The following is a 26,955-nucleotide window of genomic DNA, read 5'->3' as shown; positions in this document are numbered from 1 at the left end:
TGAGGAGTGTTTTTTTATATTTGACTGGGAGATTATTGATTTCTAAGCTGTGATTGAGTAAACAGAGTGATGGAGATGGAGGGATTCTGCAGCCCATGATAATGGAGAGTTTTGTAGGTATTTAATATCCAAAATGAGTGAACTGGTTGGCAGGTCCATGTGGCATGAAAATAGTCATCTGTGCTCCCCAATGTGCACTGTGAACAAATATCTGTGTCCCTCAAGCCCATTTTAAACGTCTTTCTTTCGGGGATGTGAGTTCTGTGAATAATCTTAAACTGTATGAGTTGGAGGTTTGTGTTGTTAGTCATTGAAAATGTATTGTTACAGATTTCCTTCCAGAGGTCCGTGTTGAGGGAAAAGGCTAAATCTTGTTCCCATTTGGTCATGGGTATTATAAGTGTTGCATCATTATTTGATATAAGTTTATGTAATTTGGAAGTTAATTTTTTGGAGTTAGGGATTTTCATTATGTCTTCCATTAACTGAGAGGGATGAAGTGGGTTATTGATTATGTTTATTTTGGATTTAACTATAGATTTTATTTGCTGATATTGGAGAAACTGCTTTCCCCCAAGACCGTACCTCTGGGTTAGTATTTTAAATGATGCAAATTGGTTATTTTCAAACATGTGATGAAGGTGAGTAATTCCTTTTTGTTGCCATGATGGAAAATTGATAGTTTTATTGCATAGTTGGAAATCAGGGTTGGACTAGATGAGGGTGTGTCTACATGGTGTTAGTAGTGAATGATTAATTTTGTTTATTTTCCACCAGGCTGTCAGAGTTGATGCAATTGTAATATTGTTGAAATAGTGCATTTTCGTGATTGATTTTGGTAGGGAGGCGAGGTCTGAAACAGAGAAACAAGTTTTTTTACATTGATTTTGTTCCATTTCAATCCATAAATTATTGTGATTGTTTCTGTTGATCCATTTATATAAATATTGTAGCTGGTTTGCTAAAAAGTAATATTGAAAATGTGGAGCTTCTAGGCCAACTTGTGACTTTGTCCTTTGTAGTTTTTCCAGAGATATTTTTGGTGTTTTGTTCTTCCAATAGAAGTGAGAGGTTAATGAATTGAGTGATTTGAACCATTTATCAGTGGGTGTTGTTGGAAGCATTGAGAAGAGATAGTTGACTTGTGGTAAAGTTTTAATTTGAACTGTAGCAATGCGGCCGATAAGTGAAGTGGTAGGTTAGTCCAGCGTTTTAAATCTTCTCCAATCTTTCTTAAAAGTGGGGTATAGTTGAGATTAAACTATTCTGACAGTCTGGGGGAGATGTTGATGCCCAAGTATTTATTGTTGCCGGTGTGGAGTGGAAGAGGTGGATTATGAGCTGTAGAATCCCAGGCATCCTCAGAAAGGGGTAGTATTGTTGATTTATTCCAGTTTATTGTGTAATCAGAAATTGTGGAAAAAGTATTAATAATTTTAAAGGTTTCTTCTAGTGACTTGTAGGGGTTTTGCAAACATAACAATAAATCATCTGCATAGAGACAAATCTTATGCTGTGTGTTGATGTCTTGTATCCCTTTAATATTATTGTTTTGTCGTATTGCTGCTGCAAGTGGTTCTATAAATATGGCGAATAAAGAAGGAGAGAGTGGGCATCCTTGTCTGGTCCCCCTGTGAAGTGTGAAATTTTGTGATGTGTTCCCCTTTGTGATTATTGTGGCCTTGGGTGAAGTATATAGTATTTTTATCCAGTTGATGAATGACTCTCCAAAGCCAAATCTATGTAAAATGCTGAAAAGAAATGTCCAGTTAACTTTGTCAAATGCTTTTTCTGCATCAAGTGATACAATTATAGTCTTGGATTGTTTTTGTTGAGCGAGAGTAATTAAGTTGAATAGTCTACGTATATTATCTGAAGCATTCCTGTGTTGAATAAAACCTGTTTGATCATGGTGAATTAACATTGGGATAACTGTTTCTATTCTGGTAGCTAAAGCTTTGGTAATGATTTTTAAATCTGTGTTCATTAATAAGAGAGGGCGGTAACTGGAAGGGTACATGGGGTCCTTGTTTGTTTTTAGCAAAAGTGTCATAACTGCTGTATTCATATGTGTGGGTATTGTGGATGTAGTTTGGATTTCTGTGATTAATTTGAGGAATAAGGGAGATAATAATGGCCAGAAGTGTTTATAGAATTCGGGTGGAAGTCCATCAGGTCCAGGAGAAACGTCCTGTTTAGCCTTAATTGACGATTTTCGTTGGTGCTGTCATCTTGTCCCAGGGCCGACTCCGGTTAAAATTGATAAAGTTTCACAGATCTGTCCTCAGAGATTCCCGTCGCCATTTTTTTCGCCTCAACTGTTATCAAGGCCAACACTCGTCATGTCGGCTCACAGAACAGAGGGGCGGGTCATTTATCATTTAAAGCCGTATACTGAAATGGCTTGCTGAAAACAGAGCTGTTTTTGACCTGGTAAAATTGGTGTTTTCTTACAATACTAATGAGAATTTTTAATGAAAGTATATTACAAAGTTTTCATTTAGACACTAAATAATCATATTAACTTGTAAAAAAATGGCATTATATGACACCTTTAAGGGAACATTACATTTTATAATTTTGCAGACATGATGGGAATGTTACTTTTGAATGTTCTGAAACAACATTAAAATAAAAAATAAAAAACATAAAATGGCAACTAAAACGTTTCAGGTAAAAAACATTAAATTAATTATAATATTTTTGTGCTAATGTTTTGAAAAGATTGTTAAAAAAAAACCGATTGTATTAATGTTCCTGGGACAACATTTGTTCATAATTTTGAGAGAACTTTGCCAGAACGTATAGCCAGTTCTGAGAATTTTCCCTGTTAGCTCATCCAATAAGAAAACCATATCCTTCCCAACCTGCATAGAACACAAAAGTATTAGGCCAGCAGAATATTGAAGCGGATATTTTCCATATAATGAAAGTGCATGGTGACCAGGCTGTCAAGATCCCTAAACTATGAAAAATAGCCCATATCAATTTTGTGCTGTATTTCAAGTCTCCTAATAGCAATGAGATTTCTTGTGTGATAAGCAAACTGAAATTAAAGTTATTCATGCCTCTATTACATTACCCCTATCAGATCTCAATTCCAATAGATTTTCATATTTGAGTCAACGGTCCCAAACGGTCATATTTGAGTCAATAAATGCAGTCCATTTACATTTTGTGTTGGTAAGTGAGAATTTATTTAGCAATTGCAAACTTTCTGAGTTTTCCGTACCAACTGAAATCAATTTAACTAAACCTTCTCTCTTGTTCTGCACTTCTACATAAAGCATTGTAGTACACAATTAATATTTGGTTGTTTTATTGTTTTGCCCCTTTGGATCAATTTATTCTGTTAGCCTAAATATTATTAAGTTTGAAGTCGAAAAGTTAAAGGTTAAAGAAGTCTTTTATGAAATTTGACCGTTCGCAAAGACCTGCCCCTGCCGTTACTGTCCAACAAGCCATTGCACGTTTGCCAAGTCCGCAGGTTGAAGCGACCCCAATTATGTGATATTTAGCCCTGGGAATGCACATTTTAGAAGGAAACCCTGCCAGAACATATAAATGATCAGTTTTTGATTGTAATATATTTTAAAATGCAATTAATTCCTGTGATGTTAAAGGTGAATTGTCAGCATCATTACTCCATTTTTACTCTAATAATATTACAAAAGGTTCATATTCTATTTTTATGTTCAAATTTTAATTCCTAGTACAAAATCTTTTGATGAATTGGAAGTGTTCATTCATTACACAAAAGTCTTAGTTTTGACAGTTCAAATTAAATTAAAATGATTAAATCAACTATTTATAACAACAAATTGGCTGTTTTATCCAATATGACAACAATGTAATTATAAGAAAAAGAGGCAGAAAAATAAATAGTGCATTTTGTTATTGGACACCAATTTTATTCACTTTGTCTTTTTTTATTTTAAAAATAAAATCCATAATCAGACATGAACCGTCACTCAACCTGACTAACCATATAGATGATTATGCTGCAGGCACGTCAGTGTTATGGGAGAGGGAGTCTGTCTTGACCAATGCTTAGTGGTCCCATGTAGATACCATGGCAACACAAATTCAGCTTTCTTTGGCATTGTGTGTGTGCGTGCGCTGGGTTCTTTCAATGGCTTATTTAGGATAAAGGTCTTGCCCTGGAGGACACACTCCAGATTTCTGCGTAACACGGATCGTGCAAAGGGTATGTTTTCTGAACTTTAAACACCTGCTGTTTTACGGCGTGAGCTATTCAGTCTACTCGCAACTAACTCTGTAATGGTTAATACATGTTTTATTCACTGTTATTTTATAATTTGGATGTTCATACAGGTTTGGTGGCAAGGTTGTGGATGTGGTATTTTTGAGTTTAATACACTATTGTAATGTTAATTGTCTTGTCTTGTCTTAGTAGAAATTAAAGAGGGTGTTTATTGATGACTCGTACAAGTGGATTATAAATGAACAGGAAAGAATCAACAGTGTCAAACCATTTGTCAGACCTTTTAACAATTGCATCTTTTCGTTAATAGAAATGAAAGGAGTTCCACTGCCATATATCAAATGCTTTTGACTGTTTTTATAGATTGTGTGTAATGGCAGTCACATTGTCCTCCTTTTCTGTCCTTGTCTACCTGTTAGAACCAGTACAAACATATTTTTAACTAATATGTGCTAATATTACCATAATTTAAATAATACAATTTAATGAAGAATGGTATTGTCCTTCCTCCTTTGTCATTGAACAGGTGCAATGTGATTATACACACTAGAAAAAAATGAAATAAATGCATAACAACAATGCATGCACAACACTATGAACAAGTGCTAAACAGACAAATGCAAATTTCCTGTGTAAAATTAATCCACCAAGACCAATCAAAATATTAACGTTCTCTACTGAGTGCATATATCTCTGGACATTGTTTGCTGGATTTTGTTTGCCAGAGGAAGATTCTGAGGTTGTGCAAATATTATGAGGATGTGCAAAAGGTGAGGATTAAAGCAGGTGCTGGTATTAAAACAGTAGTGCAGGACAGTATGAGGTACTTGCAGTGATTGTGGTCTTAATACTGTAGGATTAATAGTATTTTGTGTACTATGTATGTAGCTAGTAGTTTAGTAAATGCAGCCTATCTGTGGATGTTCAGCAGGTTTAGGTTTTCTTTTTGTTTTGTTTTTTTACAATTCAATAATCTCTGCATGTAGTCATATTATTTGTTGACATAACCATATGAGTGTTAATAAGCCATATGAGTGATTTAGTCTCTTGTGTTGCAGTGCTTACTTCAGATCAGGATGAGTAAAGAAATGGAGGAGCTTTCCCCCCTGGGCGATTCGGGACACGGTGATGGGTCTGAGGAAGAAACTGAGGAGGATGATGAGCCCAAAATTTGTCAAGTATGCGGAGACAAATCCACAGGTTACCACTTTAACGCCATGACCTGTGAGGGCTGTAAAGGTTTCTTCAGGTAAGTGAGCAAACACATCTTCCTCAGCTGCTGTAAATGTTGTAATTGAAGATAATATACTACATTCGTGGCGTTCCAAACCTGAAGACCTTCATTCTTATGTGCAAAACAAATGGAGATATTTACACTGCACTACAGTTGCACTGCGCCATATATATATTACTGAGAATGATACCATTTGTTTCACATTCTCTCTGGGAAAAGAAAGCATCGCTACAACTTCTGAAAGTGACCAGCAGTGTTTTAGCAGAGATCATTTAATATACTCCAGGGTTTCTACTGATACAAAGCCATATCCCATATCCCATATATCATTCCCATCCTAAACATAGACAAAGTTTCAAAAACTAATGTTGGACGTTTGATGGAGTATTTCTGTGTCAAAAATACTCCTTCCGGTTTCTCACAAGTTTCGGAGAGTTTTTTTCGAGTATGGGTCGGCTTGACGTCAATAGAGCGGAAGGTCCTTGAATGGGCCGTACGGGCTCTTCTCCCGGTGGTGCGAGCGCGTGACTAGAGCGAGAGAGGAAATGCACGCCCATAAACACTCGCTCAGCTGCAGATCCACTCGTCCGTGAACACTTATGTCGTTGTAGTCCGCGCCACGCTTCACTTTATTCCTATGGGAGACATCAAGCGACTTCAACGCTTCAGTACAGCATTCCGGGAAGGAGCGCTGCATTTGAACCGATTTGAACGCAGAAATGACGGGAAGCATCACAACATCGCTTCAGTCGCGTCGCGAAGTGGATTTCCATGGTCACTGCTGTCACAGGACTTCACCAAATCATACCAAAGAACTGTGTTTTTGACGGAGCAGTCCCAGTGATAAAGGTTCGGTCCTGCTTTGGAAGCAGGCGGTGAGTAAAACTGCTTCAAATGTCTGTTGTTGGCTATCGTCGCGTGAGTAAACATCAGTAAACAACACGATTGTGTATGCTTGGAGCATGCGATCTATGGTTTGTGTTTAAATACATTTGTTTAGCTGACCAATATAGGTGTCAGTTTGTTTATTGTAAAACCACCCAAACATAAACCTAGCGTTCTCACAAAGGGTGCTTCGTCATTATAATGCGCTAACAGTTACTCCATTGTTGTTCTCTGTACGTTACACTAGTCTGACGTGCAAAACCGTTTTGCTTGCTACTGCTAAGGTTTAGTCGCATACAATAGTCCATAAACCGAATCATGTCCTCATAAACTGCGAGTAAAGACACACAAATGTTGACAGGGCACTAAATACAGTACATACCACAGAGACGGACGTCCTGCTGTTGCTGTTTCTCCTGGTCAATTTATTTTAGCCTCCGGATCTGTTTCTGGATCATATCTGTATTAGCTGAATCTGATCGATAGCCATGGGTTTCCCCACGCTTGAGGACGTCACCGCTTTGGGTGCTCGTCATTCTTTAGCTCCGCCCACACGATACGCCTCCAGGCGCTCTTTTTTTTCGGAAAGACTCGGTACAGCCTATATTTCTTTTATAAATATAATAAAACTAAAGACTTTTCAGAGATATGAAGGATGCAATACTACTCTATAGGTACTCAAGATTGACATGAGATTGACTGAAACTGAGTGTTTCACCCCCCCTTTAAACTGTGTGGGGTTGTGTTTAAAAAGATGAGGGAAAAAAAGTATAAAGTGAATAATAAAAAGTGTTTTTACAATATTCACATGAAACTTAAAGTAACACAAAAAACTTGAAAACTTAAAAGTCTAGCAAGTGGGTTAGTTGTTAGGTTTGTGACCTGGCATGCTGCCTCCTTTATGCTAGTCTACTTCCTGTTTCCTGTCATATGATCACATGCTGACCCAGAAATTTTTTAATTCAATTAAAAAGGAGGATAAAATGGACTAAAAGGAAACCTGCAGGCTTCCTAGAAAACCTCCTAATATAAATAGTTATAAAAATATAGAGCAGTTAAAACATGCGTCTTATATGACAACGAAACTGGATTAATATATCTCCTATTGTTTTCCACAGAAGAAAGTCATACAAGTTTGGACCGACATGAGGGTGAGTAAATTGTGACAATTTTCATTTTTGGGTGAACAATCCCTACAACTCTAGCCTGGTCCTACCAGACTCTCGGCCACTCTGGCCACTCTCCATTGACAAGCGTTAACTTCCTTGAAGGCAGGTACTCTGTTGAAGTTTAAAACTAATGGATCTGCCATAACCAATCGCTAACGTTTAGTCCTGACATGTCATCTCAAACCATAGACTGTAGCGCACAACATCAACGTCATAGTTCTCAGCCACTCAATGTGTTCGCTGATTGGACCTGTTAAAATCTGTAGAAAACCAGAGAATATACTGCGATCCCACATGGAGTACTGAAGGAAAATGAAAATTGAGCGAAAGTACGTAGGAAGGCAGAGCCAGGCTACTGCAACTCAACCAGTAGGTAAAAAAATAACATGGCAGAGGACATAATGGATTTGTTTTTTCAAGTCATGCGCATCAAATATTGTAGTTTTCATAACAAGCTTTTCGAGAAGTTGTTCTCCTCCTAAACAGGAAATGGGAAATATGACATTTAGGATGTACACAGAGCTTTTAAACACTGTTCAATCGTCATTCAGTTTTTGATTTAATGTGATTTGTATCAAAATTGGGAAAGCAACCTTGAAAAGAGAAAATAATTATAGTGCACATTTTGTGACCAACCCACACGCATCACAACACATTTCGCACATCCAGCTGCATTCATACAGTAATTGTCTGTTTCCCAGGGTATTTTTAGCATATTTTAAAACATGGGAACAATGCTGGTGTCACAGTGGGTGGCTGAAATAAAGTGCTTGATGATAGAGAATATGAAGATCAACCTTTAATTATAAATAAGCAAGATACTACAGGGCAAACATAGGAAAAATAACAACCACCTTACGTAAACGATACTACACAGGGAGAGATAATTAACAGAGCAGTTCTTAACTAACAACCATGGAAACTAATAAGGACATGTTGCAGCTGGTTGCTAATATCCAAAGTACTTTTCAGAAAACAATATAAGACTTTTGGCATTTCAGATTTTTGTCTGATATCATAATTAATAGACAGCAGGGTCAGCACATGGTTCACCCAAAAATGACAGTTCTGTCATCATTTACTCACGCACGTCTTTACAAAAATAAATGATTTTTTTAAATTTTATTCTGTGGAAATGTTTTTTTTCCCTCATACAATGAAAGTCAAATTGGTCTATTGGTGTTTTGGTCATTGACTCATTGTATGTGTTCCACAGAAAGTAAGTCATTCAGGTTTGTAATGAAAAGCCACATTTTCATTTTTGGGTTAACTATTCCTTTAACCAGGTCTTCTGGCGAAAAAAGCTACAGAAAGATGTTATATAAAGATTCTCAGTCTCACTTTACAGGTCTTTCTCAAAAAATTAGCATATTGTGATATTACATTATGGAAAATAATGAACTTTGATAAAAATGTAACTCTTATATATTTAAGATTCATTGCACACCAACTGAAATATTTCAGGTCTTTTATTGTTTTAATACTGATGATTTTGGCATACAGCTCATGAACTCAAAATTCCTGTCTCAAAAAATTAGCATATCATGAAAAGGTTCTCTAAACGAGCTATTAACCTAATCATCTGAATCAACTAATTAACTCTAAACACCTGCAAAAGATTCCTGAGGCTTTTAAAAACTCCCAGCCTGGTTCATTACTCAAAACTGCAATCATGGGTAAGACTGCCGACCTGACTGCTGTCCAGAAGGCCATCATTGACACCCTCAAGCGAGAGGGTAAGACACAGAAAGAAATTTCTGAATGAATAGGCTGTTCCCAGAGTGCTGTATCAATGCAACTCAGTGGGAAGTCTGTGGGAAGGAAAAAGTGTGACAAAAAACGCTGCACAACGAGAAGAGGTGACCGGACCCTGAGGAAGACTGTGGAGAAGGACCGATTCCAGACCTTGGGGGACCTGCGGAAGCAGTGGACTGAGTCTGGAGTAGAAATATCCAGAGCCACCGTGCACAGGCGTGTGCAGGAAATGGGCTACAGGTGCCGCATTCCCCAGGTCAAGCCACTTTTGGGCTACAGAGAAGCAGCACTGGACTGTTGCTCAGTGGTCCAAAGTACTTTTTTCGGATGAAAGCAAATTTTGCATGTCATTCGGAAATCAAGGTGCCAGAGTCTGGAGGAAGACTGGGGAGAAGGAAATGCCAAAATGCCTGAAGTCCAGTGTCAAGTACCCACAGTCAGTGATGGTCTGGGGTGCCATGTCAGCTGCTGGTGTTGGTCCACTGTGTTTTATCAAGGGCTGGGTCTATGCAGCTAGCTATCAGGAGATTTTGGAGCACTTCATGCTTCCATCTGCTGAAAAGCTTTATGGAGATGAAGATTTTGTTTTTCAGCACCACCTGGCACCTGCTCACAGTGCCAAAACCACTGGTAAATGGTTTACTGACTATGGTATTAATGTGCTCAATTGGCCTGCCAACTCTCCTGACTTGTTCCCCATAGAGAATCTGTGGGATATTGTGAAGAGAAAGTTGAGAGACGCAAGACCCAACACTCTGGATGAGCTTAAGGCCGCTATCGAAGCATCCTGGGCCTCCATAACACCTCAGCAGTGCCACAGGCTGATCGCCTCCATGCCACGCCGCATTGAAGCAGTCATTTCTGCAAAAGGATTCCCGACCGAGTATTGAGTGCATAACTGAACATAATTATTTGAAGGTTGACTTTTTTTGTATTAAAGACACTTTTCTTTTATTAGTCGGATAAAATATGCTAATTTTTTGAGATAGTAATTTTGGGTTTTCATGAGCTGTATGTCAAAATCCTCAGTATTAAAACAATAAAAGACCTGAAATATTTCAGTTGGTGTGCAATAAATAGAAAACATATGAAAGTTTAACTTTTATAATTACATAATGGAAATTAATGAACTTTTATCACAATATGCTAGTTTTTCGAGAAGGACCTGTATATTAGGTGGCCTTAACTACTATGTACTAACATTTAATTTCATAATTTGATACAATGGTCTTATTGTGTACATACATGTTTTTACATAATACTTGCGTTTTAAAAAATGTATGTAATGCATATGTAATTACATGTGTAATCCCTTACACCTAGCCCTACCCTTAAACTCACTCATACCACCACACCTGTCCGCAAATTGTATCGCAAAGTGTTTTGCAATACAATATCAACACAATAAGTACATTGTACTTATTTTTTGATACAAGTACATAATAGTCAAGGCCAGATTATCTTGTAAATTTCCATAGTGACCTGTTTCTGACTGATTTGTTGTGTATTTGCTTTCTGAGCTTTTTTATATTTTATGAATTACTTACAGCTATTAAAAACATGAGCTGTCTATATATAAATATAAATATATATATATATATATATATATAGAGAGAGAGAGAGAGAGAGAGAGAGAGAGAGAGAGAGAGACAGCTCATGTTTTAAGTAGCTGTAAGTAATTCATTATATATATATATATATATAATGAATATATTCTATTCTATTCTATATAGTGCTGTGTATGTTATATATAATGCTGTGTGTATGTATATATATATATATATATATATATATATATATATATATATATATATATATATATATATATATATATATATATATATGTATATATATTCAGTGCATATACAGTGCTATGGAAAGTATTCAGCAGACCCCCTTACATTTTTCACTCTTTGTTATATTGATGCCATTTGCTAAAATATTTAAAGTTATTTTTTAGAGAGAGCGAGAGAGAGAACAAACAGCATGCAGTGTGTTTTATGGTAAAAGGTGACAGTGTAAAATTAGTGTAAAAGGTGACAAATATGTCACGTCTTATTTATTCTGCAGTCTTGCATCAGTGTGATTCACTGTGTGTTTGTGCCTGTTGTAAGGCGTGCAATGAAGCGACCCGTCGCACAGATCTGCTGCCCGTTTCAGAATACCTGCGTCATCACCAAGAGCAACAGGAGACAGTGCCAATCCTGCCGTCTCCAGAAATGCATCTCAATCGGCATGAAGAGGGAGTGTAAGTTTAACTGACCTTTCCTTTTCATGTTCAAGCTAACTGCTCTCACACTGAGTGTATTGTTCACACACCACTTTAGTCATTTTATTTTCACAAGGACCTTCATGGCAGATTAAAACAATAAGCCATGAGAGTACCATATTCTGTTATAAAATGGCTGCGTCAACGTGATTATATACACAATTGTTATTGGCCTAATAATATTGAAATGATGAACAGTTCTTCCTCCAAATAATTTGTTGTAGATTGGATGTGTCTCTAGGTTGCATAAGGTTTTCAAGCAATATAACAGCTTACCATTTTAATATAAACTTTTGGTTTTACCAGCATTTAATAGTTTTTAAATCTGTTTTGCAGCTGTATCTTATAAATTAACCTAGTCTACCTTCTCATGTTCTTGCATGTGTAATATATTAAAGGTGCCCTAGAATGTTAAATTGTTCTCTGATATCTAGAGGGTATGACTAGAGGGTATGTGGCTTATTTAAAGGGGGGGGTGAAATCCATACTGAGCTTTTTACACTATTAAAGACTTGGATTCCCAAAACATAGACAAAGTTTCAAAAACTAATGTTGGACGTTTGATGGAGTATTTGTGTGTCAAAAATACTCCTTCCGGTTTCTCACAAGTTTCGGAGAGTTTTTTTTGAGTATGGGTCCGCTTGAGGTCGACAGAGCGGAAGGTCCTTGTATGGGCTCTTCTCTTCTATATATGCGCGACTAGAGCAAAAGAGCAAATGCACGCCCAAACAAGGATAATAAGTATGACACACCTGAACTTAATAACGAATTAAATCAACAGCAATGATAACTAGCTAATGGTGCAGACTGAAAACAAAAGTGACGGTGTGTGTGTGTGACAGTATAATCCAAATTGATTGTTTTATTAATCAAGGAGGCATTAAACTGATTAAAAATGACTGAAGACATTTACAATGTTAGGAAAGGTTCAGATAAATGCTGTTCTTTTCAACTTTCTTCTCGTCAAAGAAAGAAGAAAAAAAAAAAATCCACAAAAATAATAAGCAACACAACTGTTTTCAACATTTATAATAAGTGTCTTGAGCCGAAATTCCACATATTTGATAATAATAGTTCACAATATTACCGCAATATTAATGCAGCCTTGGTGAGCGCAAGAGACATTACCAAATCTTATCGACCCCAAAGTTTTGAACATTGTGTATACATTGTGTAATCGTGACTTTGATTCCTGTGGTTCCGCAGTGATCATGTCGGATGAGGCCGTGGAGAAGCGGAGGATTCAGATCAGGAGAAAGAGGATGCACGAGGAGCCCGTAATGCTCTCCCCTCAACAGCAAGCTGTCATACAGGAGCTGATCACCGCACATCACAAAACCTTTGACATGACTTGTGCCCAATTTATTCAGTTCCGGGTAACATACTTACCTTATTTTGTTTGTCTGTTTGAGATCCTGACAAATGTATCTGCTAGGGGTTGCACAGACTAAATCTACCATGATGCTTTAACGAGGTTAGTTCCCCCCAAAAAATAAAATTTACTCACCCTCATTTCGAACTTCGTTCATCTTCGGGAACATAAATGAAGATATTTTTGATGAAATCCGAGAGCTTTCTGATCCTTCCATAGACAGCAATTTAATTACCACTTTCATGGCCCCCAGAAAGGTAGGAAAGACATTTTTAAAATAGTCCATGTGAATCCTGTGGTTCAAACATAATTTTATGAAGCGAAAATAATACTTTTTTTGAACTCCTGCATATCCGTTGTGGTGCTCATGTGAACGGCATTGGCTGCCGTAGAACTCGAAGGCTGCACTGTTTACAACGTAGACTGCGTAGGAGACTGACAGGCTAGAATGAATTTGTTGAATAAAGTCGTTATTTTTGTTTGTTTTTGCGCACAAAAATCATGGAAGTCCTTTGTCCCATGGAAGTCCTTTTTACGCTCTATTTCCAACAGTTAAAATATCAAATAAATGCATAGGCCTACTTGTAGAGCATTCCACAATATATGTTTGATTATACATACCATTTAGATGTAACCCGATCAAAATCTGATCGGGTTAATGCACGTTTTAAACTGCTGTAAACATATAAATTAATCGGCGTTCAAAACTAATGTGCTGCTGCATTGTGGCGCACACATAAAGAAAGTAGCTCGAACATACAGATTGAGATAGAGAGCGCAGAAATGCATTGTCAGCACTGTTATATTATTTATCAATAAAATAGCTTAGAAGCTGAAAAGTTCTAGCATATTTTTCTTAGTAACTAAAACCCACAGCTTCACTATTATTAGAGAGAGAGAGACGCTGCCAGGTAGAATTAATTCACACTCAATAATGTGCTCTCTCACTAATGCGTTCATATAAATGTGAAAAGTGCTGTGCTACTTTATCTGTATCTGCGAGCAGAAATGTGTGACTGTGTGTGAGCAATAGCCTTGTCGGCTTTGCTGTGTCATATGCCATAGCCTCAAGTTGAGACTCAACTCGAAGTTCAGGCTTATTTGTTCATTTTGACATAAGCATAAATGTTGACTTTAAAAAAACCTAGTATATACTGAAATACATCTTTATGAGTACAGTCAGTGTTCATCAGTGGTTTTGTCCTCCACAGCCTTTAGATCGGGATCAAAAATCCATGCCTGAGCTCAGTCAAGAACCAAAAAGCGGAAGATATTCTCATGCGGTCATTTATAGACCACCAACTGAAGACACGATGCAGTGGGCCATGAACTCCCCCTCATCCCCTTCCTCCAGCTTTCAGAGTCTTGAAAATAAAGAGAGGAAGTGGCATACTAGTGCCATTTTCACCTCTCTGCCACATTTTACAGACCTCACCACATACATGATCAAGAATGTAATCAACTTCAGCAAAACGCTTGCAATGTTCAGGTGAATATTGGCCCACCTACAACTGATATAAAGATTCATCATTGGTGTTTAAGTCATAGTTAACCATACAAGTGATTTTACACCTGAAATGTTTTTGCTCATAATGAAGTTATGTTTTCGACAGGGCTCTGATCATAGAGGACCAGATCTCACTGCTGAAAGGTGCCACCTTTGAGATTATTCTGATTCACTTCAATATGTTCTTTAATGAGGTAACAGGCATTTGGGAGTGCGGCCCGCTGCAGTACTGCCTGGATGATGCCATGCGAGGTGAGCTTATGCGCAGGTTTCCATGAACCTCAGGGTCAGGTAGGGGTGGGTGTTGTAAACAAAATCATATATACTGTTCAGTTCAGAATATTTTTTTTTTAAAGAAATTATTATTTTAATTTATCAATGATGCATTCAATTGATCAAAAGTTATTTTCAACTTTCGACTCATCACAGAATAAAAAATAAATAAATATAAAGTTAACAAAAATATTAAGCAGCACAACATTAATAATGAATATTTCTTGAGCAGGAGATCATATTAGAATGATTTCTGAGGGATCACATGACACTGAATACTGGAGTAATGATGCTGGAATTCGCACAGAATAAATTGCATTTTAAATGATACTAAAATAGAAAACAGCTATTTTAAATTATAATAATACAATTACAATATTGCTGTTTTTTTAATAATTGCTGGCTTTTTAGTTTTTAAAAAATCAAAAACAGTTAATATGTTTACGGATAATCAGCAGAAAAAAATAATTGAATACTAAAGAAACAAAAGGGTCATTGTTAATAGATAAAAACCAGAAATGCAAAAACTACTTCACATAAAATAACACTTAAGGATAAAGACCACAGATGAAGAAAAATAATAATAATTATAAAACAGATGCTACCAACTCTAAATTCAGTTGGGATGAGTCACATTAAGGATGTACTTGTGATGTTGCACAGCAACTCTGAACTACGTGTCACAACAAAAAAGTGGAATTTGACAACACCCCCAAATGACAAGCTCTTCCTCGTCTTGACTTGTTTGGGACACATCCGGTTCTTTATGTTCATATTACTCCATATTTCTTCATCGCTCTCATGTGTACAATATAAACAGATATCTACTAGTGTATATACACCGATGACAGGTGAAGTGAATAACACTGATTATCTCTTCATCACACCACATGTTAGTGGGTGGACTATATATGGCAGCAAGTGAACATTTTGTCCTGAAAGTTGATGTGAGCAAGCGTAAGGATTTGAGTGAGTTTGACAAGAGCCAAATTGTGATGGCTAGACGACTGGGTCAGAGCATCTCTAAAACGGCAGCTCTTGTGGGGTGTTCCCGGTCTGCAGTGGTCCGTATTTATCAAAAGTAGTCCAAGGAAGGAACAGTGGTGAACTGGCGACAGAGTCATGGGTGACCAAGGCTCATTGATGCACATGTGGAGCGAAGGCTGGCCCGTGTGATCCGATAAAACAGACGAGCTACTGTAGTTCTATTTGCTACTGAAGTTAATGCTGGTTCTGATAGAAAGGTATCAGAATACACAGTGCAGTGCAGTTTGTTGCGTATGGGGCTGTATAGACGCAGACCTGTCAAGGTGCCCATGCTGACCCCTGTCCACCGCTGAATACGCCAATAGTGAGCATCAGAACTGGACCATGAAGCAATGGAAAAGGCACCCTGGTCTGTGTGATTATGTTCTCTGTCGCCTTCATGGGGAACACATGGCATCAGGTTGCACGGGCAGAATTCAACAAACGAGCTAAACAAACAAGTCTGATCCATGGAAGCCCCACCTTACAACTTACAGGACTTTAAGGATCTGCTGCTAACATCTTGGTGCCAGATACCACAGCACAGCCTCAGGGGTCTAGTGGAGTCCATGCCTTGACGGGTCAGGGCTGTTTTGGCAGCAATATAAGGAACCGACACTATATTAGAATGTCAACACAATGTCATGCCTGATCAGTGTAAATAAAAAGTATATGACAGAAACGTATTTAACAATCACACAGCACTAGTCCCTGTTTAGTCAGTCCCCAAAAGTGTCCATGGTTTCCCATGTTCATGTTTACCCGTAAAAAAGCGGTAACTGATCTGGTATAAAGGGAGACATTTTTTAATGTGCATTAGTATTTTATTGTTCATTACACTCAGTGAACATTGAAAGTATAATAGAGCATTATGTTACAAAGGAAGAAAGCCAGGGAACCATAACCTCACAAAGCAGTAAAGAAAACAGAAGAACTTCACGAAACAATGAAAATGGCTCTGCCCCCACTCCAGCTAAGAGGAAGAGAAGGAGGAAAGAGTGGGTGAAAGCCCTTACACGGCAAGAGAGGTGTTAGGAGCACAGCAGGGAAATATCTGAAAATAATGAGGGAGATAGAGGCAGCATGGCAGTGACGTGGAGAGAAAAAAAGGACCAGAATAAGCAGGCTTTTTCTGAACGCACTTCCTGCCCTGCCATTTTAAATCATGCATCAGTTGCTGTGTGTTTATTGGCTTTTTCATTACTTTAAATGGGATTGTTTCATTAACCATCATGCTTATTTATGACTTATGACATATTTTAAAGCATATTTTGGTCACACCATATATTGTACTATGTACTTAAATTATAAGAAATATACAACACCGTTAATTGTTAGGTACAATCCGTCTACAGTGTTTATTGTGTTCACTTTTGCTGTGAGATGCAGGTAAGGATAGGGACAAGTCTGGGATCAGTTGAAGGGTGATGGAAGGGTCAACAGTTTATTTATAGATGTAAATACCTATTAATTACAGCTTTAATTACATAGGTGTTTTTTTTAAATACACACAATAAGTAAATTGTATTATATTATTAATTGAAATATTAGTACATGGTATTTAAAGACAATAAATATAAAATAGGCCCTGTATGCACACAAGTGCAATGCAAATGATGTGTCAGTGAAATGAGAGAAGATGTAATGCAGTGAAACTGGTTGGCATGTAACTCATTTGTGAAAGATTGAACCTGTCACTAGCCAAGCATGACACGGTGTACTTTGCTTATGTCACTAGCACAAGCTTTGCTCCAGTTATGACTTTTAAAGGGGTTGTATTAAAAATAATACTGTAACTGTAAATAGTATGTTTACCCTATGGTCAAAAGTTTGGGGTTGATAAGATTTTTTAATGCTTTTGGAAAAGGTCTCTTGCATTTATTTAATCAAATAGACAGTGCAATTAGTAGTGTTTTGAAATATTACAATTTAAAATTACCATTTTCAATTTAATATATAAATATTTTAAAATGTAATTTGTTCCTGTGATGGCGAAGCTGAATTTTCAGCGACCATTACTCTGGTCTTCAGTGTCACAGGATCATTCAGAAATCATTTATTATCAGTGTTGCTTAAAGGGGGGGTGAAACACTCAGTTTCAGTCAGTGTCATGTCAATCTTGAGTACCTATAGAGTAGCATTGCATCCTGCATATCTCCGAAAAGTCTTTATTTTTTTATAATTATATAAGAAAGATGCGCTGTTCCGAGTCTTTCCGAAAAAAGCCGAGCGGGTGGGGGCGTATCGTGTGAGCGGAGCTAAAGAATGACGAGTGCGCGCCGCTGTTATTGTGTTGAGTGCGTCGTAAAGCTGTGTCATCCCTAACAGCGGGAAAAAACTTTATTCAAAATAAAAAAAATGGCTTTTAATCAGATACAGCCATACATCTATGATCCGGAATCAGACCCAGAGGCTGCAGTTGAACAGGAGCAGCAGCAAAAACGACTAGAGCAGGACGTCTCTATGTGGTACAAGTTATACACTAACTATATAATATGCTTAGCGGCTTGTGTTATTTACATATTTATACTTGAATTATATCCTCGTATTTTTTGTCTTTGAAGGTGTACATGTGGGAAGTGCAGTTGTGCACGTGTGTGTGTGTGTGTGTGTGTGTGTGTGTTTACACGTGGTTTGTGTAGACAATTGTAGTAAGCGGACTGGTTTTGCACGGCAGGCTAGTGTTTACATAGAAAGACATGGAATAGTAGCGCATTTGAATGAAGAAGCGCGCTTATTTAGTTCAACATATTTCCCCACTCTTTGTGTATTGTTGTTTGGAGTGCTTTTACAATACACAAACATTAACTTACACATATAGTGGCCAGCTAAACAAATGTACACGCACTACACATCGCATGCTCCATTGATCAACTAACTATACGTGATCATGTTTGGGCTACTTGATGAGCATAGGCAAAAACACAGACATTTGAAGCAGTCTTACTCACCGCCTGCGGTTCTAACGTTGGGACCTTTATCGTTGGGACTGCTCCATCATTCAGCATTAGGCGATCGGAAAATCCGGCGTCGAACTGGGCCTTGTTTATGAAACAGTTTGCACCGAAATGCAGCGAACAGACATAAACCTTTGCGCAACTCAGTTGCTGATCCGGAAAAGCAAATTCCATCCACTGTTGCCTTATCGCTGGGTTTTTTGGCAATCTGTACAGGACTGTCTTGGTCTGGCAACCAAAAACGCACTTTTTTGGTGACATTGTTAATTTCTTGAAGTCACATCACCTGTGCAGCAGCCTACGAGCCCCGCTTTGATGGGCGTAGCCTGTTGCTTTCGCACTCTCCCTCTCTCTCTCTCTCTCTCTCACGCTCTTCCGGTAGAATTGTCCGTACGGCCCATACAAGGAAATTCCGACCTATTAACGTCAAGTGGACCCATGATCGAAAAAAACTTGCCGAAAGTTATGACTAACCGGAAGTAGTATTTTTGACAAAGAAATACTCCCAAAAAAAATTCAACCTTAACTTTTGAAACTTTGTCTATGTTTAGTATGGGATTCCAAGTCTTTAACAGTGTAAAAAGATCAGTATGCATGAAACAGCATTTCACCCCCCCTTTAATTATTTTGGGGGGAAATTGTGATATTTCTTTCAGGAACATGACCTGAATGACCTTTTGCTATTAAGCAATGCAGGGAGTCACGTGTCCCTAATTCCTCTGGATCTCTTGGCAGCGTTTGATACAATTGATAATCGGATACTTGTGAACCGGTCAAAGCAGTTTCTATGTTCTAAAGCAATTCTTACATAGTTTGCATCTTATCTAGAGCAAAGATCTTTTAAAGCAATTGTTTTTCTTCTCCAGCACCTATCACCCCCATAATTGTCCATTTTGGGCCCTTGCTTTTTAATTATATATGCTCTGCGACTGCGACTGCACCATTGACCAACAAAAACCTGCTCTAAAGTCAACAGCGCAGTATTTTTGTGTTATTCAAAGGGCATGTTAGTAATTTGCGGCATGCGCTTATAGGCAGGTTAACATTGTGGGTACTCTCTGCTTATTACACTCACAGGGCAGCAGCACACAGGCATTTTTAAATATTAAAAACGAAAGGTTCTCTCTCTGGAGAAGCGTTCAGTCTTCCCGCTGACAAATTCTGCCATGGCGCGAGTGCAATTGGCTTTTAAAGGATATGGGAGATGAGACTCTGAGGGGGGGAAGCATTTAATATACTCCAGGGTTTCTACTAATACAAAGACATATGCTAATCGCTGAAGTAACCCTTTAAGTGAAGCTGTGCCATGAGCTCAAAAGGGCAATAAGTCTTTAAGGTACTGCAGCTAAAGATTTACCTTTTTAAATCTTAATGACCGTAAGAGGGTGGAAAGTAATTTCTTTTCTTTTTTACTGACTTATAAGTATAGAACTGAGACAAATAAATGATAAAATATGCACTATATTGTCTTGTGCTTTTAATATTGTATATTTATGTATCCTAACCGTACTTAAACTTGTCTGTGGCATTTCCACAGCTTACAGTCACCATAAGCATCTTGTTGCTTTCTGTATCATTAATGTTGCCCTTTAAATATAAGCACCCGTGTGGCTTAAGGGCCAATAATGGCATAATTAAAATCTCCAACCTTTCTTGATTTTTTTTTTTTTTTTTTTTTTTTTGCTTCTCAAGGCTGTGAAGTGTAAATAAATAGTAGCTAAAGAAGTGACATTTTATTACATGTTGTCTAATTATGCTCCATATGAACAGTCCTTAATGTGCTAGAAGCCTTTATAATCTGAATTGAATGTCTTTCTACATTCATCACCCTGACAACCGGATTCATACAGCTGCTATTCACAGCAGTTCATCTATTTAATGAACCCTTGCATCGCTTCCAACCAAACAGACGTGAACTTGCCATGAAAATGAAAAATCACAAACAAGATCCATGTAAAGTCTCAAATGCTTCTCCTGTAGCCTGCATCAAGATTAAGTGAAGATCAAATGGATATATTTGTGTAAAGCCCCTGTACTAAAGTACTAAATAAGTTGCTGAAGTCATCAAAGTCACTATCATCAAACATTTCCTATCCTTTAAGATCAAATGACCTGAACCATGCATGTTTTGTTTTGCTTATTTTATTTATATTTTATTATTATTTGCCCATCTAATTCTTAAAGGACAGAATAATTTAAGCAGAATAATTTGAGCTTAAATTAAATATAACTTGGACTCCTGTGCTGCAAAAAAACCTAATTCTTGTTTTATTTTAAATCAGCTTTTATTTATATTATGTATTTTTTCATTTTCATTTTAGCTTTATTTTAATTTATTTTTTAATTGTAATAAGTATAGTTAGTTACTTTTCAGTTAAGTTCGCATTTCTAATATTGTTTATTAAAGTGTACGTTTTTCATCTAATATTTATATTCATTCATCTTTATTTCAATTCAATAAAAAAAAAAAAACAATTTGAATCGTTTTAATTGTAATTAAAGCTACACTATATAACTTTTACGTCCGCTATAAGGCGTCTATACAAAACAAAGGCATAGTTTGATGACGCCAAGTTTGAGCTCAAAATCTTGGGACATGTGGTCTTCACCTCACAGCCGGTGGGATAGAAATGGGATAGGCAGAAATCGAGCAGGAATGTGTGTTGAGGAGCTGAGCAAGGCCGCTGACTCAGTTGCCAGGTCGGCTGCAGGATCTGCAGGAACGTTTGTAGATCTGCAGCTGTGGTAACTAGAGCAGAGCTGGCAACATGAATGCAGAAACACTACTGACTTCGTGATTGGTCGATAGGTGGAGGGTGGAGCTTAAGGCCAAAACACAACATGTCAACATCAACATCAGTTGAGGGCTGCAACAACAACTTTTAAATGACAATCCTTTATAAACAGTGCATTACACATTCACGGACAGGCGCCATCTTGGAAAAAAGTCTTGAAGAATCGATCCGCTGTTCTAAGTGAGCTGGTCGATAGGAATTAAGTTTGTGAAATGTAATAACATGGACATTTTTATTTATTTATTTTCTCTACTGCGTTCAGTGTTTTCTTCCGGAAACAACGAACCATATGAGATTCCAAGTCACAGTTCATCACTTAGAACAGCGCTCGTTGCTTAGCGAACGTGTTGTCCGTGAACGCGTAATGCACTATGTTTATAAAGTATCTTCTTATTAAACTGTTTGTACACTTACAAAGTTCTCAATCTTTGCATGTAGGGACCCTCATTTATGCTACCGTGTTAATGTGAGGCTATTTTGAGCCTTGTTAGTGGTATTAACTAGCGATTTAATTTCACTACCCTGTGCCCCATAGACTAGTGTTATAAGCTAATCTGTTTTTAAAGATAAAACTCTTTACATTCGATTTTCATGAAAACGCATCTCAGAGAACGATCTAGTCTGTAACCATCTGTTAATTACCCCTAGGGTCATTTCTCACCGGAGTTGATCTTTAATGTCAAGTGACACATCAAGGCCATTTTATGATTAATTGAAATACATTTTTTACATAGAGTTTCTTTGAGTGTGTTTAAAATGATGTTATGACGTTACTCTGTGCTTTCGGTCAGCGGCTGCTGTGACACTTACTCACACTGTTAAGAGTAAAGCGCTTCTGCAGAATAAAACCAGAAACCGAGGGTAATGGAGATGCAGGGCCGTACCCAGGATTTTCTAAATACCGAGGTCCAAATATGAATTTTGGGGGGTTTGAAAAAAAACTTAACATTTCCCTCCTTTACATATGCATTTTAAGACATAAGAAAATCAAAGAATCAGCTAACTGTAGCTTTAAAACCATGTCAGTGTGCAGTATAAATTATTTTAAGTAGACAACAGATTTTTATAAATGAGAATCTGGTTAAATGTTGCAAAATAAATTTGACTCCAAATTAGAAAATCAGAAAATCTGTTTTGTTGTTAAATTGAGCCAAAGACGACATATGTGTGACTCCGTCTTTGAAAACCTAGCTAAAGTAAATTTTTGTGATTTACATTATGTAAAGAACATTATTTGAACATATAACCTTGATATATTTAATGTTGAATGAGTAAGATCATGTCAAAGATAGAAATCAATGTGAAAATATAACCAATGACTGAAATCTAAATGTGATGCTCCTAATCTCAATATAAGATTATGAGACTTTAGCCTGGATTTCACAGACAAGAATCACATTATGTGTAGCAATAGCCTTACCCTGTATCTTTTCTCTTTTCAAAGCTGAGCTTTGTTTGAAGCAGTCTTTTCATTTTCGTCTGTATCGGTAAAAACAAAGTTGTAAATGTAAATTTACTGAAGGCTTCCAAGAAAACCAGGTAAAGAAAACGTTATTAGTTTGCATCCCTGATTATTAAGTGCTCTCTTAAGTGTCAAACACCAGTCGTTGTTCGAAGCGCCGGTTGGTGGTGGTGGCATTTGTCCCGCCTCTCCTCCACTGTGATTGGACATTGATGTTCACCCAAAGTTGAACTGTGGGCGCTCAATGCGTAAAAATGGACAAAACCTGCCAGCTGTTGCCGCTATTGAAAAGTGTGGCGCATCCATTGGAAACAATTGAAAACATACGCCGGGCGAGGCAAGAACACCTGTTTGTACGCACCGCCTTAATAGGCTATTATTTTGCAACTTCTATTATGTACACCTCTGAGAATTACCGAGGTCCGGACCTCGGGGCCCTTTAATGGTGGGTACGGCCCTGATGCAATAGACAGGCGACTCCCTCGGACGTCCCGGTTCCTTAGTTAAAATAGCAATTTTCTCACAATTTAAAAATAGTTGGAAACATTTGGGATATTGTAAGAACTCAACTGAACAAAATATATAACACTGGCCTGGTGGTTTTTGGATATTTTCCTACAAAAACCCTACATGGTGCACCTAATAACAGTAACAAAACTGCATGCTTGTCCTCATACAATTGAAATGTCAATAAATGTTAGGTGATTTGTCGTGTTGCAGCATGTATCGCATTTACAATTTAAAAGTATACACTGTGCATCAACTTGTCTCATTGTTTACACTTTATCCATTCCCATTTGTCATTTGTTCCTTTATTCCCCTGTGACAGCTGGTTTTCAGCGCCATCTGCTGGACCCTATGATGAATTTTCATTACACACTGCGCAAGCTGCACTTGAGTGAAGAGGAGTATGTGTTGATGCAGGCCATCTCGCTCTTCTCACCAGGTACCTCAGATGAAGCTCAACATACACATAAACATGAACATTCTGTCATCATTCACTCACCCTAAAGTTGTTCCAAACCTGTATGCATTTCTTTGTTCTGTCAAGCACAAGTAAAGTTATTCTGAACAATTGACTTCCAGTGCTTTTTTTCCCATACTATGGAAGTCATCGGGGACCAGTCTGCTTACCAACATTATTCAGAATAGCTTGTCTTGTGTTGTGTTCAGCAGAACAAAGAAACTCATACAGGTTTGGAGCAACATGAGGGTGAGTAAATGATAGCAGAATTTTCATTTTTGGATGAACTGTCCCTTTAACCTCTCACGTGTGCGTTCATCCACAGATCGTCCTGGTGTGACCCATCACAATGTGGTCGACCGTAACCAGGAAACGCTAGCTCTCATCTTGAAGACCTACATCGAGGCCAAGAGGACCGAGCCAGAGAAAAAGTAAGGACGCTTTCTTTCCATCTGAAAATGTTTTCTCTAATTACACATTCCTTCTAACCTTCTCCTCCTGCTAGTCTGCTGTACCCAAAGATCATGGCGTGCCTGACAGAGATGAGGAGTATGAATGAAGAGTACACAAAACAGGTGCTGAAAATCCAGGACATTCAGCCTGAAGTGTCTCCACTTTGGTTGGAAATAATAAGCAAAGACAGCTAAGTGCTCACAGATCAAGTGAGACTACTAACAGGCCTTGAACACGCTTTCGTCGGCCTTCATCCGAGGCGACTAAAGATTGAGAGGCTAGCAAGGACAAGGACGGTGCTTACAGATAATGAATGAACTACTGAACAGCAGCACACACTAATTGTGAAATTGTACTTTTATCATTGGTGAATTGTTACTAAATGTAATTTAATTGTGTTTGAGTTTATCCGACGAGCTGTCTTTTTTCAGAATCTTTTCACAAATAAGAGTTTCTGTGGTTCACAAGCAGATGTAGGATAACATACTTGGGGTATGTCAAATGTGGGTTTATATTAAAGGGTCATTTACATGACACCGTTTCAACTAAATACGGCGACAACAGCGTTTCGGGGGCCTGAAAACACGAACTTATGAAATCAGGTTACAAAGCGCACGTTTTTGAAAACTATTCCGTTATCATCTCTGTGTAAACAATAAAAACATGAATTAGTGAAAACAGCTATGCCATGTGAATGCGTATAGAGTGCCGCATGTGTGACGTCACTTTGTAGGCCAACCGGCAGTTAGCATCGCGCTGTTTCCCTCGAGGAAATCCCAATAGGATTTTCCCTTAGGCGTTTAGATTATCGCAGAAAACAAGCTCTGAAGCTCTGGTTAAAAAAAAATTGCACGTTTTGTCCATCAAGATAGTTATCACCATAGACTGTAAAAAAATATGGACGTAGTGTCCGTGACGTCACCCATAGGATTCCGATAAGCCGTTCTGAAGCTTAAAGTAGGGGCGAGCTGGGCGTTGCCATCTTGTGAGCGAGTCAACGCGTGTCACTCCCGGATAACAGAAAATGGGCAAAAAGGCGGGATGTGCGCGGAGCTGAGGTGACGCAATAACTATAGACGGCGGATAAATGGCTATCCACTTGTAACCACGCCCTTAATTATGCAGAACCTTAAGGCTTTATATAACGTAAACGAATGAGTTATAAAAAAATTCACCCCCCTCAGAGTTGTCATGAAGATCAAAATTAGCCATATAAGCCAAAAACACAATTTGTACCAGGCTGTAAACATGTTTTTTTCTGCTTTAAAGTTGAGAATTTTAACATGGGGCTCAATGAGATTCTGCTCCCTTCTGGAGCCTGTCCCTAGTGGCCAGTTGAGGAATTACAGTTTACATTACTTCCGTATTGGCTTCAAGAGAGATCGCGGGAGGTTGCCGCTTGGTTATCACAGAGGAATACAACTTTTATTAAAGGTGGGGTAAGTGTTATTTTAAAACCGTTTTACAAAACTGACTCGGGCTGAGTCCAATAACAAACTGGTAGCCAATCAGCAGGTAAGGGGCGTGTCTACTAATGATGGTGAAAAGAGAGTGCTCGGTGCACGTCATTATTCAAAACACATGACGGACTAACATATTAGCTGAGAACTAACATATGCTGGCTTTTCCTTGAATATGCTCACTAGTCACTAGTCATTTGCGAACGTATTGTGGCTAATTTCAGCGATGATAAAGACCCGCTCATTTCCACACCGAATGGAGCATCTAAGGGTGCTTTTACACCTGCCTCATTTAGTTCGGTTGAATCGTACTAGAGTTCGTTTCCCTCTTTGGTGCGGTTTGTTTGGTCATGTGTGAAAGCAGCAATCGCACTCGAGTGCGCACCAAAAGCGAACCAAACAAGCGTACCGAGACTTCCTTGAAGAGGTTTTCAAACGAACTCTGGAGCGGTTTGTTTGTGGTGAGAACGTGATTCGACCTCGAACAGAACCAACTGCAAAAGTACTGATCATTTTTTGACTAAACCAGCTGCCGTAGTTAGCTGCGCTGACATTATTACCTGATAGATTGTTGGAAATATTTTCGGGAAGATGAGCATGTCAGTTAAGAATAATTAATGCACGCCTCCGCTTAAAGTGACGAGTGATGCGCAGTCGCCATCTGCAGTGCATTAGAATGTTGTTTTCACGTCACATCCACGCTTCATTATAGAAATGTATTGTTTGCATACTGTGGTAAATACACAGAGTGTAGTAGATTATGGCCAGGGACAAAACTGGCCCGCGCAGTCGTCTCTCCATAGTGTTATTATAGTTTGCTGGCTTTGCCTCTCCTGTTGGAATTTTCCCACATGTAAATTCTGACCAATCGAAAAGCAGTTTAGGAAATACGCCATGACCAATCAGTGATGTGGATGTTGTCACATGCTTGCGTTTTGGTTCGTTTCAACTGGTTCGGCCCAAAGCAATCAGTGTGGTGTGAAAAGGAACCAAAAAAGCTGAAAAATGCAACAATGTATAATTGTTTGCCCTTGGTTCGGACCACATGAACCGAACTAATGATGTGAAAGCACCCTAAATCACACTGTCTGTTTCAAGCATCAGCTTACAAAATGTGTCCAACAAGTATGATACTATACTCCTAATATA

The 26,955-nt window shown here is 38.1% G+C and overlaps 1 protein-coding gene across 2 annotated transcripts in view; it reads left to right on the top strand.

Moving 5' to 3' along the window:
• The window catches only part of nr1i2 (nuclear receptor subfamily 1, group I, member 2), a 62,807-nt gene extending 37,588 nt beyond the window's left edge, over positions 1-25,219 (top strand). Inside the window, exons 1-9 of one of the 2 annotated variants that reach the window (XM_067443399.1) lie at positions 5,342-5,474; positions 7,463-7,495; positions 11,383-11,516; positions 12,744-12,913; positions 14,121-14,398; positions 14,523-14,668; positions 23,759-23,875; positions 24,219-24,324; positions 24,399-25,219. In XM_067443399.1, coding sequence (XP_067299500.1) covers positions 11,390-11,516; positions 12,744-12,913; positions 14,121-14,398; positions 14,523-14,668; positions 23,759-23,875; positions 24,219-24,324; positions 24,399-24,540 — 1,086 coding nt within the window. In that variant the 5' untranslated portion in view covers positions 5,342-5,474; positions 7,463-7,495; positions 11,383-11,389 and the 3' untranslated portion in view covers positions 24,541-25,219. Of the gene's footprint in view, positions 1-5,283; positions 5,475-7,462; positions 7,496-11,382; positions 11,517-12,743; positions 12,914-14,120; positions 14,399-14,522; positions 14,669-23,758; positions 23,876-24,218; positions 24,325-24,398 lie in introns of those variants that run through there. The other variant, XM_067443398.1, reaches the window with a different exon arrangement.
• The last annotated feature ends 1,736 nt before the right edge of the window (positions 25,220-26,955 follow it).

Source organism: Pseudorasbora parva, chromosome 5 (assembly GCF_024679245.1).
Source record: "Pseudorasbora parva isolate DD20220531a chromosome 5, ASM2467924v1, whole genome shotgun sequence".
NCBI classification, from domain to species: Eukaryota; Metazoa; Chordata; class Actinopteri; order Cypriniformes; family Gobionidae; genus Pseudorasbora; species Pseudorasbora parva.
This window is presented reverse-complemented; position numbering and strand designations above follow the sequence as displayed.